This window comes from Stegostoma tigrinum, chromosome 2 (assembly GCF_030684315.1).
Source record: "Stegostoma tigrinum isolate sSteTig4 chromosome 2, sSteTig4.hap1, whole genome shotgun sequence".
NCBI classification, from domain to species: Eukaryota; Metazoa; Chordata; class Chondrichthyes; order Orectolobiformes; family Stegostomatidae; genus Stegostoma; species Stegostoma tigrinum.
The window spans coordinates 161,959,731-161,975,178 of record NC_081355.1 but is presented as its reverse complement, the minus strand read 5'-3'; the positions used below and the strand labels follow the sequence as shown (position 1 = coordinate 161,975,178).

General features: G+C 53.1%; 2 protein-coding genes across 5 annotated transcripts in view; one reads left to right on the top strand and one right to left on the bottom strand.

The window, feature by feature from the left end:
* Positions 1-6,587, top strand: part of LOC125466666 (desmoplakin-B-like) — a 71,265-nt gene extending 64,678 nt beyond the window's left edge. Inside the window, exon 13 of the mRNA XM_059641178.1 lies at positions 5,682-6,587. Within this exon, the coding sequence (XP_059497161.1) occupies positions 5,682-6,587 (906 nt within the window). The remainder of the gene's footprint in view (positions 1-5,681) is intronic.
* Positions 6,588-13,371: 6,784 nt separating this feature from the next.
* LOC125463111 (nuclear receptor-binding protein 2-like) overlaps positions 13,372-15,448 on the bottom strand; it is a 91,945-nt gene continuing 89,868 nt past the window's right edge. For all 4 annotated transcript variants that reach the window (XM_059641004.1, XM_059641012.1, XM_059641014.1 and 1 more), the window contains 3 exons: positions 14,835-14,898; positions 14,664-14,719; positions 13,372-13,991 (listed from right to left, as the gene is read on the bottom strand). In XM_059641004.1, coding sequence (XP_059496987.1) covers positions 13,890-13,991; positions 14,664-14,719; positions 14,835-14,898 — 222 coding nt within the window. In that variant the 3' untranslated portion in view covers positions 13,372-13,889. The remainder of the gene's footprint in view (positions 13,992-14,663; positions 14,720-14,834; positions 14,899-15,448) is intronic.

Below are 15,448 nucleotides of genomic sequence, written 5' to 3'. Positions count from 1 at the left end.
CCTCTCCAAAGCATCCACATCTTTCCTATAATAGGGCGGCCAGAACTGGACGCAGTATTCCAAGTGTGGTCTAACCAAAGTTTTATAGAGCTGCAACAAGATCTCACGTCTCTTAAACTCAATCCCCCTGTTAATGAAAGCCAAAACACCATATGCTTTCTTAACAACCCTGTACACTTGGGTGGCCATTTTAAGGGATCTATGTATCTGCACACCAAGATCCCTCTGTTCCTCCACACTGCCAAGAATCCTATCCTTAATCCTGTACTCAGCTTTCAAATTCGACCTTCCAAAATGCATCACCTCACATTTATCCAGGTTGAACTCCATCTGCCACCTCTCAGCCCATCTCTGCATCCTGTCAATGTCCCGCTGCAGCCTACAACAGCCCTCTATACTGTCAACGACACCTCCAACCTTTGTGTCGTCTGCAAACTTGCTGACCCATCCTTCAATCCCCTCATCCAAGTCATTAATAAAAATTACAAACAGTAGAGGCCCAAGGACAGAGCCCTGTGGAACCCCACTCGCCACTGACTTCCAGGCAGAATATTTTCCTTCTACTACCACTCGCTGTCTTCTGTTGGCCAGCCAATTCTGTATCCAAGCAGCTAAGTTCCCCTGTATCCCATTCCTCCTGACCTTCTGAATGAGCCTACCATGGGGAACCTTATCAAATGCCTTACTGAAGTCCATATACACCACATCCACAGCTCGAACCTCATCAACCTTTCTAGTCACATCCTCAAAAAACTCGATAAGGTTTGTAAGGCATGACCTACCCCTCACAAAGCCGTGTTGACTGCATTTAATCAAGTCATGCTCCTCCAGATGGTCATAGATCCTATCCCTCAGAATCCTTTCTCACACCTTGCAGACGACATATGGCTGTTCACACCATATTATCAGATGCCATTTGTTTCCTGCTGTTTAGCCCATTGTTGTAGCCAGCTTGCTACACTCCCTGTAGCGCCCCTGGTGTTTCAGGGTTTTTGTAATTTCATCAAACCTCGTATGAAAATCAATACAGACTGAAATACATGACCCTCATCAACCTCCTTGTTATCTCCACAAGAAATACATTCAATTCAAACCTGAGATTCTCTTCCCAAACCCCCGTGGACAGACCCTCATTAATTCGTCATTTCCTCAAAGCTGATTGCTCCTGTTCTGTTAACTATCCTCCATCGGGGACCATCAATCCACAGCCAATCCATTGCTCTCTAATTTTAAACAGTGAGACAAGAGGCTCTGGCCTCCATCGTCTGGGAGCAGGGACCAGGGGTGGGGTCAGGGGTGGGGACGAGGACAGATCTTTTGGATCTTTCTCCAATTATTTCTTCTGAAGCTGATGAAGGGAACATTACCGGTCAGGACTCAAAGGGAAACTCCTGTTTCAGACATAGTAGGAACTGCTGATGCTGGAGAATCTGAGATAACACAGTGTGAAGCTGGAAAAACACAGCAGGCCAAGCAGCGTCAGAGGAGCAGGAAGGCTGATGTTTCTGAAGAACGGTCGAGGCCCGAAACATCAGCGATCCTGCTCCTCTAATGCAGCTCGGCTTGCTGTGTTCATCCAGCTTCACACTGTGTTATCACGGAAACTCCTAGGCTCTTTATCCAATAATGACTTTGGAGACTTTTACATCTGCTTAATATCGAAGAAATTCACCCAGATTCACTTCACAATAACAATAGGCACCTAACAGTGCGGCACTCCCTCAGCACTGACCCTACAACAGTGCCCTCTCCCTCAGCACTGACCCTACAACAGTGCCCGCTCCCTCAGCACAGACCTTCCGACAGTGCCCACTCCCTCAGCACTGACCCTGCGACAGCGCTGTGCTCCCTCAGCACTGACCCTCCGACAGCGCCCACTCCCTCAGCACTGACCCTCCGACAGAGCGGCGCTCCCTCAGCACTGACCCCCCAACAGAGCGGCGCTCCCTCAGCGCTGATCCTCCAACAGAGCGGCGCTCCCTCAGCACTGACCCTCTGACAGTGCCCACTCCCTCAGCACTGACCCTCCGACTGTGCCCGCTCCCACTGCACTGACCCTCCGACAGCGCGGTGCTCCCTCAGCACTGACCCTCCGACAGTGCGGCGCTCCCTCAGCACTGACCCTCCGACAGAGCGGCGCTCCCTCAGCACTGACCCTCCGACAGAGCGGCGCTCCCTCAGCACTGACCCCCCAACAGAGCGGCGCTCCCTCAGCGCTGATCCTCCAACAGAGCGGCGCTCCCTCAGCACTGACCCTCTGACAGTGCCCACTCCCTCAGCACTGACCCTCCGACTGTGCCCGCTCCCACTGCACTGACCCTCCGACAGCGCGGTGCTCCCTCAGCACTGACCCTCCGGCAGTGCCCACTCCCTCAGCACTGACCCTCCGACAGTGCCTGCTCCCTCACCACTGACCCTCCGACTGTGCCCCCTCCCACAGCACTGACCCTCTGACAGTGCCCGCTCCCTCAACACTGACCCTCCGACAGTGCCCACTCCCTCAGCACTGACCCTCCCACAGTGTGGCGGTCCCTCAGCACTGACCCTCCGACAGTGCCTGCTCCCTCACCACTGACCCTCCGACTGTGCCCCCTCCCACAGCACTGACCCTCTGACAGTGCCCGCTCCCTCAACACTGACCCTCCGACAGTGCCCACTCCCTCAGCACTGACCCTCCCACAGAGCGGCGCTCTCTCAACACTGGCCCTCCGACAGCGCTGTGCTACCTCAGCACTGACCCTCCGACAGTGCCCACACCCTCAGCACTGACTCTCTGACAGTGCCCACACCCTCAGCACTGACTCTCCGACAGTGCCCACTCCCTCAGCACTGACCCTACGACAGAGCGGCGCTCCCTCAGCGCTGACCCTCCAACAGAGCGGCGCTCTCTCAACACTGACCCTCCGACAGCGCTGTGCTACCTCAGCACTGACCCTCCGACAGTGCCCACACCCTCAGCACTGACTCTCCGACAGTGCCCACACCCTCAGCACTGACTCTCCGACAGTGCCCACTCCATCAGCACTGACCCTCCGACAGTGCAGCGCTCCCTCAGCACTGACCCTCCGACAGAGCGGCGCTCCCTCAGCGCTGACCCTCCAACAGAGCGACGCTCCCTCAGCGCTGACCCTCTGACAGTGCCCACTCCCTCAGCACTGACCCTCCGACTGTGCCCACTCCCACTGCACTGACCCTCCGACAGCGCGGTGCTCCCTCAGCACTGACCCTCCGGCAGTGCTCACTCCCTCAGCACTGACCCTCCGGCAGTGCCCACTCCCTCACCACTGACCCTCCGACTGTGCCCCCTCCCACAGCACTGACCCTCTGACAGTGCCCGCTCCCTCAACACTGACCCTCCAACAGTGCCCACTCCCTCAGCACTGACCCTCCCACAGTGTGGCGGTCCCTCAGCACTGACCCTCCGACAGTGCCTGCTCCCTCACCACTGACCCTGCGACTGTGCCCCCTCCCACAGCACTGACCCTCTGACAGTGCCCGCTCCATCAACACTGACCCTCCAACAGTGCCCACTCCCTCAGCACTGACCCTCCCACAGTGTGGCGGTCCCTCAGCACTGACCCTCCGACAGTGCCTGCTCCCTCACCACTGACCCTGCGATTGTGCCCCCTCCCACAGCACTGACCCTCTGACAGTGCCCGCTCCATCAACACTGACCCTCCGACAGTGCCCACTCCCTCAGCACTGACCCTCCCACAGTGCGGCGCTCCCTGAGCACTGACCCTCCGAAAGAGCGGTGCTCTCTCAACACTGACCCTCCGACAGCGCTGTGCTACCTCAGCACTGACCCTCCGACAGTGCCCACACCCTCAGCACTGACTCTCCAACAGTGCCCACTCCATCAGCACTGACCCTCCGACAGTGCAGCGCTCCCTCAACACTGACCCTCCGACAGTGCGGCGCTCCTCAGCACTGACCCTCTGACAGTGCCCACTCCCACAGCACTGACCCTCCGACAGTGCCCGCTCCCTCAGCACTGACCCTCTGACAGTGCCCGCTCCCTCAGCACTGACCCTCCGACAGTGCCCACTCCCTCAGCACTGACCCTCCGACAGTGCAGGGCAGCAGTGTGAACACAGCTCATAATGAGTTGCTGTTGTTTGTTTATAAATATGCTGTACTGCTCACAGAGTTTTACAAAATAGAACGTGGCACATTACAGCACAGTACATGTCCTTCGGCGCTCGATGTTGCACCGACTTGAAGCCCATCTAACCTACACTGTTCCATTATCATCCGTACGTTTATCCAGTGACCATTTCAATGCCCTTAAAGTTGGTGAGCCTACTACTGTTGCAGGCAGGGCATTCCACACCCTTAGTAATCTCTGAGTAAAGAATCTACCTCTGACATCTGAGATAATGGGAACTGCAGATGCTGGAGATTCCAAGATAATAAAATGTGAGGCTGGATGAACACAGCAGGCCAAGCAGCATCTCAGGAGCACAAAAGCTGACGTTTCAGGCCTAGACCCTTCATCAGAGAGGGGGATGGGGGGAGGGAACTGGAATAAATAGGGAGAGAGGGGGAGGCGGACCGAAGATGGAGAGTAAAGAAGATAGGTGGAGAGAGTGTAGGTGGGGAGGTGGGGAGGGGATAGGTCAGTCCAGGGAAGATGGACAGGTCAAGGAGGTGGGATGAGGTTAGTAGGTAGCTGGGGGTGCGGCTTGGGGTGGGAGGAAGGGATGGGTGAGAGGAAGAACCGGTTAGGGAGGCAGAGACAGGTTGGAATGGTTTTGGGATGCAGTGGGTGGGGGAGAAGAGCTGGGCTGGTTGTGTGGTGCAGTGGGGGGCGGGGATGAACTGGGCTGGTTTAGGGATGCAGTAGGGGAAGGGGAGATTTTGAAGCTGGTGAAGTCCACATTGATACCATATGGTTGCAGGGTTCCCAGGCGGAATATGAGTTGCTGTTCCTGCAACCTTCGGGTGGCATCATTGTGGCAGTGCAGGAGGCCCATGATGGACATGTCATCAAGAGAATGGGAGGGGGAGTGGAAATGGTTTGCGACTGGGAGGTGCAGTTGTTTGTTGCGAACAATGTGGACTTCACCAGCTTCAAAATCTCCCCTTCCCCCACCGCATCCCTAAACCAGCCCAGTTCGTCCCCTCCCCCCACTGCACCACACAACCAGCCCAGCTCTTCCCCTCCACCCACTGCCTCCCTAACCTGTTCTTCCTCTCACCCATCCCTTCCTCCCACCCCAAGCCGCACCTCCATCTCCTACCTACTAACCTCATCCCACCTCCTTGACCTGTCCGTCTTCCCTGGACTGACCTATCCCCTCCCCACCTCCCCACCTATACTCTCTCCACCTATCTTCTTTACTCTCCATCTTCGGTCCGCCTCCCCCTCTCTCCCTATTTATTCCAGTTCCCTCCCCCCATCCCCCTCTCTGATGAAGGGTCTAGGCCCGAAACGTCAGCTTTTGTGCTCCTGAGATGCTGCTTGGCCTGCTGTGTTCATCCAGCCTCACATCTTATTACCTCTGACATCTGTCCTTTTTCTGTCACCCCTCAATTTAAAGCCACGTCCCCTTGTGCTAGTTTTCTTCTCGGATTGACCTTTACAATCGTAAAGACAGATTTTAAACTTTACGCTGTTCATTCTGCGTTGACCGGGGAGGCCCTGCATTGTACCCTGAAGGTATTTTTCTGTTTTACAGGCTGTGAGAGTAACTGGGTCCTTAAGCAGATCCGGTGGGATCCATGTTGATCGGGGAATCGGCTGTGCTTCTCTCCGAAGTGGGTGTGGTTGGCAGAACGAGGTGTGCTTTGAGAGATCAGCCGGTGTCCGGTGCCCAGAAGGTGAGGCACCAGGTGGCAGTGACCATTTCTCTGGACTGCAGAGGACGGGGATCGTGGAGGGGCCGCTGGGCACTGGCACCACCCCCTGGAGGAAGCAGGAAGGAGAGGCCTGGTCGGTGGGAATGAGGTGGCTGCAGGACTGCAGCTGTGTGGCTGGAGCCCTGGTCCTGGGACGAACCCAGAGGAGGTTATCCATTTATCAGTGTGTTGTGGAGGGGAGAGTGTGGCCTGGTACAGGCCTGATGCTGCTTGAGGCCCAGGCAGCCACTGGCTTCATACTCGATGCTGCTGAGGGGCGCAGACTGACAGTGACGCAGGCTGTGAGGGCAGGGTTGGTAGGCAGAGAGCTCAGGGACAAGTTACTGTCAGCAGAGAGAGCAGTGACAGGTTACACTGACCCTGAGTCTGGGGAACTCATCACACTCCTTCAGGCCATGAGGAGGGAGCTGCTTGTTGACACTCATGCTCTCCGTCTCCTCGAGGCACAGGTAGCTACAGGGGGCATCATTGAGCCACGTCGCGGTCACCGTCTGTCTGTGCAGGATGCATACCAGCACGGCCTATTGAACCAGGAGGTGTTTAGCACCCTGTCTGAGCCCAGCGCCCACACCAAGGGTTTCTTTCACCCAGACACCCTGCAGAACCTCACCTACCTGCAGATGAACAGCCTCTGTGTCCAGGACCCCAACACTGGGCTGCTACTCCTTCCCCTCAGGGACACACCACCGCACGGTCCCAGCTCAGGGCAGGGGCTGAGGCCCTGACGCAGTCAGGGACACATGCACAGACACACACACACACTCAAACTCAGACACGTACACAGGTGTACACCCCCCCCCCACACACACACACACACACACACACTCAAACTCAGACACGTACACAGGTGTACAACCCCCCCCCCCACACACACACACACACACACACACACACTCAAACTCAGACACGTACACAGGTGTATACCCCCCCCCCCACACACACACACACACACACACACTCAAACTCAGACACGTACACAGGTGTACACCCCCCCACACACACACACACACACACACACTCAAACTCAGACACGTACACAGGTGTACACCCCCCCCCCACACACACACACACTCAAACTCAGACACGTACACAGGTGTACACCCCCCCCCCACACACACACACACACTCAAACTCAGACACGTACACAGGTGTACACCCCCCCCCCCACACACACACACACACTCAAACTCAGACACGTACACAGGTGTACAACCCCCCCCCCACACACACACACACACACACTCAAACTCAGACACGTACACAGGTGTATACCCCCCCCCACACACACACACACACACACTCAAACTCAGACACGTACACAGGTGTACACCCCCCCACACACACACACACACACACACTCAAACTCAGACACGTACACAGGTGTACACCCCCCCCCCCACACACACACACACACACACACACACTCAAACTCAGACACGTACACAGGTGTACACCCCCCCCCCCACACACACACACACACACACTCAAACTCAGACACGTACACAGGTGTACACCCCCCCCCCACACACACACACACTCAAACTCAGACACGTACACAGGTGTACACCCCCCCACACACACACACACGCACACATACACTCAAACTCAGACACGTACACACGTGTACACCCCCCCACACACATGCACACATACGCACGTACACGCACACACTCACGTGTACACGTACACATGCGCACACGCAGTCAGGGCTGAGGGAGCGATATTACAACAGCAATTCTATACACAGCATTCAGGAAATAATCTTTATTCTGAACCTTAGCTATTATTCAGAGCAGGTGTATTAGAAAATAATTAGCGATTATCACTGCTCATGACAGGGACAGCACGGGGTTAGATCCAGAGTAAAGCTCCCTCTACACTGTCCCCCATCAAACACTCTCAGGACAGGGACAGCACAGGGTTAGATACAGAGTAAAGCTCCCTCTACACTGTCCCCATCAAACATGCCCAGGACAGGGACAGCACGGGCTTAGATACAGAGTAAAGCTCCCTCTACACTGTCCCCCACCAAACAGTGCCAGGACAGGGACAGCACAGGGTTAGATACAGAGTAAATCTCCCTCTACACTGTCCCCCATCAAACACTCCCAGGACAGGGACAGCACAGGGTTAGATACAGAGTAAATCTCCCTCTACACTGTCCCCCATCAAACACTCCCAGGACAGGGACTGCATGGGGTTAGATGCAGAGTAAAGCTCCCTCTACACTGTCCCCCGTCAAAAACTCCCAGGACAGGGACTGCACGGGGTTAGATACAGAGTAAAGCTCCCTCTACACTGTCCCCATCAAACACTCCCAGGAGAGGGACAGCACGGGGTTAGATACAGAGCAAAGCTCCCTCTACACTGTCCCCCATCAAACACTCCCAGGGACAGGGACTGCACAGGGTTGACCAAATAAACACAGGGGCTACAAGAACAGGTCAGAGCCTAGGAATCCTGCCACAAATAACTCTCCTCCTGACTCCCCAAAGCTTCACCTAATGCCTAACCCTAACCCTAACCCAGCCTCCACCATCTACAAGGCACAAGACAGGAGTGTGATGGAATACTCCCCACTTGCCTGGATGGGTGTAGCCCCAATAACGCTCAAGAAACTTGACACCATCCAGGACAAAGCAGCTGCTTGATTGGCACCACATCCACAAACATTCACACCCTCCGCCACCGACAGTCAGTCACAGCAGTGTGTACTATCTACAAGATGCTCTGCAGAAATTCACCAAAGATCGTCAGGCAGCACCTTCCAAACCCACAACCACTTCCATCCAGAAGGACATGGGCAGCAGAAACATGGGAACACCACCACCTCCAAATTGTCCTCCAAGCCACTGACCATCCTGACTTGGAAATATATCGCTGTTCCTTCGGTGTTGCTGGGTCAAAATCCTGGAATTCCCTCCCTAATGACATTGCGGGTCACCCCACAGCACATGGACTGCAGCGGTTCAAGAAGGCAGCTCTGCTCCTCCACAGATGTGCATCCAGCCTCAGCGATCTCACCTTTCTGGATGATGATATCATTGAGAAAGTTTACATTTTTCTGTGGGTGGGTGCTTGTGAGGGGGTGGTGGAGCTAGTCGTCAGTAAATAGCTTTGGTAATTATCTTGTATGTTTGGGAGATTTTAAAAAGCCTGTTATATGAATGTTGCAGGTTGCACTTTATTAAACTGTGGGCTTCCCTCTGCCTTTGTCGATGTTGTTGACTGGGCCAGCATTTATTACCACTGGGTCCAAAATCTTCCAACTATCCCGCCCTCCACCACCCAAACCCACAGCACATGGGCTATAGCAGTTCAAGGAGGCAGCTCACCCCCACCTTCTCAAGGGGCAACTAGGGACGGGCAATAAATGCTGGGCCCAGGCAGCGATACCCACATCTCACGAGTGAATAAAAAAATCCCAAAATCCTAATTGAGTTATGTATGCAATAACTTATTGATTAATTATTTCAATAACGTGCAAAGTTAATATTTATATTGCAGTGCAATGACGACACGTCCTGTGAGATGAAAGACAGTGAAAACATTAGCGCAACATGGAGGGCCGAAGGGCCTGTTCTGCGCTGTATTGTTCTATGTTCTATGTTCCAGTAAGTGCCTGACAATCTCAGTCTGGAGGTTTTTGATAGAACCGCCTTCTTGGAGGGAATGAAGACAGTTTTGAGTAAGATGAGGATTGCGTTTGTAACAAGAACAGCGTCTTGAGCAATGTCAGCTGCTCTGTTGCTGTTTTATCAATTCACAGTCTGAATGAAAAGCTAAGCAAATCAGCTAACAGTCAGTGCCCGTTCCCAGGTCACCTTGACACTGACCCTTCTGTCAGGAAAGGGTTAAAAAAGTGTTTTATAAAGTCTCATCACAAAGGAATCAGCAAACCCTGGAGGTGGAACCTGATCTTGAGCAAGCCTGTGATTTTCCCCCTGGTGACTGGATGGAGAGGGAGAGGAGACTGTGTCACAGTGAGCCTGCCCACACCTTACTCAGAAAGGGTCACCACTAGAAATACGCTGTCAATGCCTGAAATCTTATAAATATCACTGCACTCTTCAATTAGCTCTCCAGACACCTCTCCAACTATCTTGCCAACATTAATTATTTTAATCCCTAGAAGAAGGTGAAAAGTAAACTCAAGTTATAACTTCAATCAATGGGAACAGTTTCTCCATGCGTGCTCTGCCCAGCCCCGCTCCTGATTTTGAAAACCTCTCTCTGATCTCCCTCTCAGCTGCTTTCTCTCCAGGGAGAACAGTCCCACCTTCTTCAATCGATCCTCTTGATTGATGTTTCTCATTCCTGGAACCATTCCTGCTTTCTGCCCTCTCTCCAACACATTCACATCTTTCCTATAATGGGGCTCCCATAACTGTGCACTATATTCCAGTTGAGGGTCTAACAAGTATCTTGTACTAGTTTAACATCACCTCCTGGCTCTTGTACTCCATGCCCCTAGAATAAAGCCGAGGGCACTGTCTGTTTATTAACTGCTCTGTCCCCCTGTCCCGCCACCTTCAGTGATCCGTGACATATACCCCCAGCTCCCCGGCCCCTGTGCCCCCTTTGGAATTATACCCCCTCCTTCATATTGTCTCTGTAATCAATCTGTATCACCTCACACTTCTCTGGCATTGAACCTCATTTATCTGCCCACTCCACCAAGGTGTTCATAAACTTTTGGAGTTCCACACTGTCCCCTTCACATTTACAATCCTTCCCAGTTTCATGTCAATCTGTGATGTTGGAAATTGCCCGCTGCTCACCAAGATCCAGATCAGGGAACATAGAACATAGAAAAGTACAGCACAGTACAGGCCCTTCGGCCCACGATGTTGTGCCGTGGAATAATCCTAATCCAAAAATAAAATAACCTAACCTACATTCCCCTGAATTCACTGCTGTCCATGTGCATGTCCAGCAGTTGCTCAAATGTCACTAATGACTCCGCTTCCACGACTATCACTGGCAAACTATTCCATGCGCTCACAACTCTCTGGGTGAAGAACCTCCCTCTGATGTCTCCTCTATACCTTCCTCCTAACACCTTAAAACTATGACCCCTCGTGGCAGTCAGTCCTGTCCTGGGGAAAAGTCTCTGGCTATCGACTCTATCCATGCCTCTCATTACCTTGTACACCTCGATCAGATCACCTCTCTTCCTCCTTCTCTCCAGAGAGAAAATCCAAGCTCAGTCAACCTCTCCTCATAGGGCAAGCCCTCCAGTCCAGGCAACATCCTGATAAGCCTCCTTTGCACCCTCTCCAAAGCCTCCACATCTTTCCTATAATAGGGCGACCAGAACTGGACACAATATTCCAAGTGTGGTCTCATCAGGGTTTTGTAGAGCTGCAGCATAACCTCGTGGCTCTTAAACTCGATCCCCCTGTTAATGAAAGCCAAAACACCATATGCTTTCATAACAACCTTATCCACTTGAGTGGTAACTTTGAGGGAGCTATGCATTTGAACACCAAGATCCCGTTGTTCCTCCACACTGCCGAGAATCCTGCCTTTAATCCTATATTCAGCATTTAAATTCGACCTTCCAAAAAGAACTCCATCTCCCAAAATCTCTCTTTGGGTAACTCCACTACAAACTGTTCTCCAGTCGAAGAACTATCCGTTGCCCATTACTCTCTGTTTTCTGGGGGCTGCCATTGATCAGAAACAAAACCGGACTCTCTAAACACAGTGACTACAAGAGCAGGTCAGAAGCCAGAAATACTGCAGCGAGTAACTCACCTCCTGACTCCCCAAAGCCTGTCCCACCATCTACAAGGCACGAGGCAGGAGTGTGATGGAATACTGGGGAGAGATAATGGGAACTGCAGATGCTGGAGATTCCAAGATAATAAAATGTGAGGCTGGATGAACACAGCAGGCCAAGCAGCATCCCAGGAGCACAAAAGCTGACGTTTCGGGCCTAGACCCTTCATCAGAGAGGGGGATGGGGGGAGGGAACTGGAATAAATAGGGAGAGAGGGGGAGGCGGACCGAAGATGGAGAGCAAAGAAGATAGGTGGAGAGGGTGTAGGTGGGGAGGTAGGGAGGGGATAGGTCAGTCCAGGGAAGACGGACAGGTCAAGGAGGTGGGATGAGGTTAGTAGGTAGCTGGGGGTGTGGCTGGGGGTGGGAGGAAGGGATGGGTGAGAGGAAGAACCGGTTAGGGAGGCAGAGACAGGTTGGACTGGTTTTGGGATGCAGTGGGTGGGGGGGAAGAGCTGGGCTGGTTGTGTGGTGCAGTGGGGGGAGGGGATGAACTGGGCTGGTTTAGGGATGCAGTGGGGGAAGGGGAGATTTTGAAACTGGTGAAGTCCACATTGATACCATATGGCTGCAGGGTTCCCAGGCGGAATATGAGTTGCTGTTCCTGCAACCTTCGGGTGGCATCATTGTGGCAGTGCAGGAGGCCCATGATGGACATGTCATCAAGAGAATGGGAGGGGGAGTGGAAATGGTTTGCGACTGGGAGGTGCAGTTGTTTGTTGCGAACTGAGCGGAGGTGTTCTGCAAAGCGGTCCCCAAGCCTCCGCTTGGTTTCCCCAATGTAGAGGAAGCCGCACCGGGTACAGTGGATGCAGTATACCACATTGGCAGATGTGCAGGTGAACCTCTGCTTAATGTGGAATGTCATCTTGGGGCCTGGGATGGGGGTGAGGGAGGAGGTGTGGGGGCAAGTGTAGCATTCCTCCCTCACCCCCATCCCAGGCCCCAAGATGACATTCCACATTAAGCAGAGGTTCACCTGCACATCTGCCAATGTGGTATACTGCATCCACTGTACCCGGTGCGGCTTCCTCTACATTGGGGAAACCAAGCGGAGGCTTGGGGACCGCTTTGCAGAACACCTCCGCTCAGTTCGCAACAAACAACTGCACCTCCCAGTCGCAAACCATTTCCACTCCCCCTCCCATTCTCTTGATGACATGTCCATCATGGGCCTCCTGCACTGCCACAATGATGCCACCCGAAGGTTGCAGGAACAGCAACTCATATTCCGCCTGGGAACCCTGCAGCCATATGGTATCAATGTGGACTTCACCAGTTTCAAAATCTCCCCTTCCCCCACTGCATCCCTAAACCAGCCCAGTTCATCCCCTCCCCCCACTGCACCACACAACCAGCCCAGCTCTTCCCCCCCACCCACTGCATCCCAAAACCAGTCCAACCTGTCTCTGCCTCCCTAACCGGTTCTTCCTCTCACCCATCCCTTCCTCCCACCCCCAGCCACGCCCCCAGCTACCTACTAACCTCATCCCACCTCCTTGACCTGTCCGTCTTCCCTGGACTGACCTATCCCCTCCCTACCTCCCCACCTACACCCTCTCCACCTATCTTCTTTGCTCTCCATCTTCGGTCCGCCTCCCCCTCTCTCCCTATTTATTCCAGTTCCCTCCCCCCATCCCCCTCTCTGATGAAGGGTCTAGGCCCGAAACGTCAGCTTTTGTGCTCCTGGGATGCTGCTTGGCCTGCTGTGTTCATCCAGCCTCACATTTTATTATCTTGTGATGGAATACTCCCCACTTGCCTGGATGGGTGCAGCCCCAAAAACACTCAAGAAGCCTGACACCATCCAGGACAAAGCAGCCGCTTGATTGGCACCACATCCACAAGCATCACACTCCCTCCACCACCGACACTCAGTCGCAGCAGTGTGTACTATCTACAAGATGCACTGCAGAAATTCACTAGGGGGATGGTGTAGAGGGAGCTTTCATCTGTATCCAGCCCCGTGCTGTCCCTGTGCTGGGAGTGTTTCACATACAGATGTTAGGAATCCAGCCCCGTGCTGTCCCTGTGCTGGGAGTGTTTCACATACAGATGTTAGGAATCCAGCCCCGTGCTGTCCCTGTGCTGGGAGTGTTTCACATACAGATGTTAGGCAGTGAGTAGTGAGATGGTGAAGCTGGGTGCAGACATGGTGATGTTGCTGCTTGTTACCAGGGTGAATGCCTGTGCCGAGGTAAGGCTGCAGTGGGACAGGGCGTGTCACTGCCTGGTCCTCTCCCCTAATCTCGGTTCAGCACTTGCCATGACTGGGCAGTGACCCCTTCACCTTCGAGCTTGCTGAAAGTATCTTCCAGAAAGTTTTCCAACTTCTGACAGTCGTCCTGTGGAAAGTGTGAGTGAGAAATGTGAAGAGGAAGAAAACAAAACACCATAGGCACAATGCATAAGGCTCTGAAACTGCCGTGACCTAGCACTGCGATAAGTTTGGAAAGTTTATGCTCCTGGGAGTTGAAGATGGCTATCATTCCATTTTATTCATTCTCAGGGTGAGGCACATCGCTGGCCAGGCAGCATTTATTGCCCATCCCTAATTACCCAGAGGGTGGTTAAGAGTCAACCACATTGTTGTGGGCCTGGAGTCACATGTAGGCCAGACCAGGTAAGGATGGCAGTTTCCTACCCTAAAAGGACATTAGTGAACCAGGTGGGTTTTTCCTGACAATTGATGAGCATTTCATCACGGACTCTCAGTTCCAGAGTTATTCAGCGAATTTATCTCTCACAATCTGGCACAACAGAATTTGAATCTAAATGTTCTGGGGTTTCTCCACTACTCCACTGCAAAACCACCCCCACCCCCACCACTGCCTCTACAGTCACTAAAAAGAAGTGCAATGGCCAGGAAAGTCCCATGCCAGGGAGATTCAGGGCAGCAGCCAGGAGGATGGCAAGGGTTGGGCAGGGGTCACGCCGAGTGCAGGGGTGGGGTGGGGGGAGGATGTGCATTGAGGAAGCCGATGGTGGGTGGATCAGGGTTGGGTGCTCACTGTTACCTGGCGAATGAATCCATACTGCACAAGTTCTCGGGCCAAATCCTGGGAATGATCAGCTGACAGACAGAGAGAGAGGGTCGAGTCAATGAGTAGTACTTCATGGAGATTGGGAATTGTTGGTGGAGGGGAATTGAGGGAGAAAATTGTGGGAAAAGTGCCCAAAATACTCACTTGGCAAAAGGTCACAGGTCAGATGTCTGTGTAAACGATCGTCCAATTTGAGGAAGAGAGTAAGCTGTGGGAAAAAGGAAGAGAGAGGTTGGTACAGTGATAATGGGAACTGCAGATGCTGGAGAATCCGAGATAACAAAGTGTGGAGCTGGATGAACACAGCAGGCCCAGCAGCATTTGTGTTTTAACATCAAAGCATACAACAGTTACACTGTAGCTGGAGATTTCATGTGGGGCGGTGAGGTTCTAAATCATGTTACGATTAATAAGTCAGAGGAATAAATGTTTAAGGGGCCATAAAAGTGCATCAATCCCCAGGGCCTGAGGAGATGCACCCCAGGGAGCTTTTGGAGGCAAGGGAGGAGATTGCTGGGGCCTGGAGCAGAGACATTTAATACTTTGCTGGTTAAAGGTAAATTGCCACGATGACTGGAGGATGGCTAATGTGGCTCCTTTGTTCACAAAGAGAGCAGGAATCGGCCAGGTAATTGCAGACCAATTAGTCTGACATCAGTGACAGGGAAATCATTGGAGAAGATTCTGAAGGATCCGATAACAATAGGTGAAAAGGCCGGCATTGATCAAGGCTAGTCAGCAGAGGTTTGTTGGAGAGA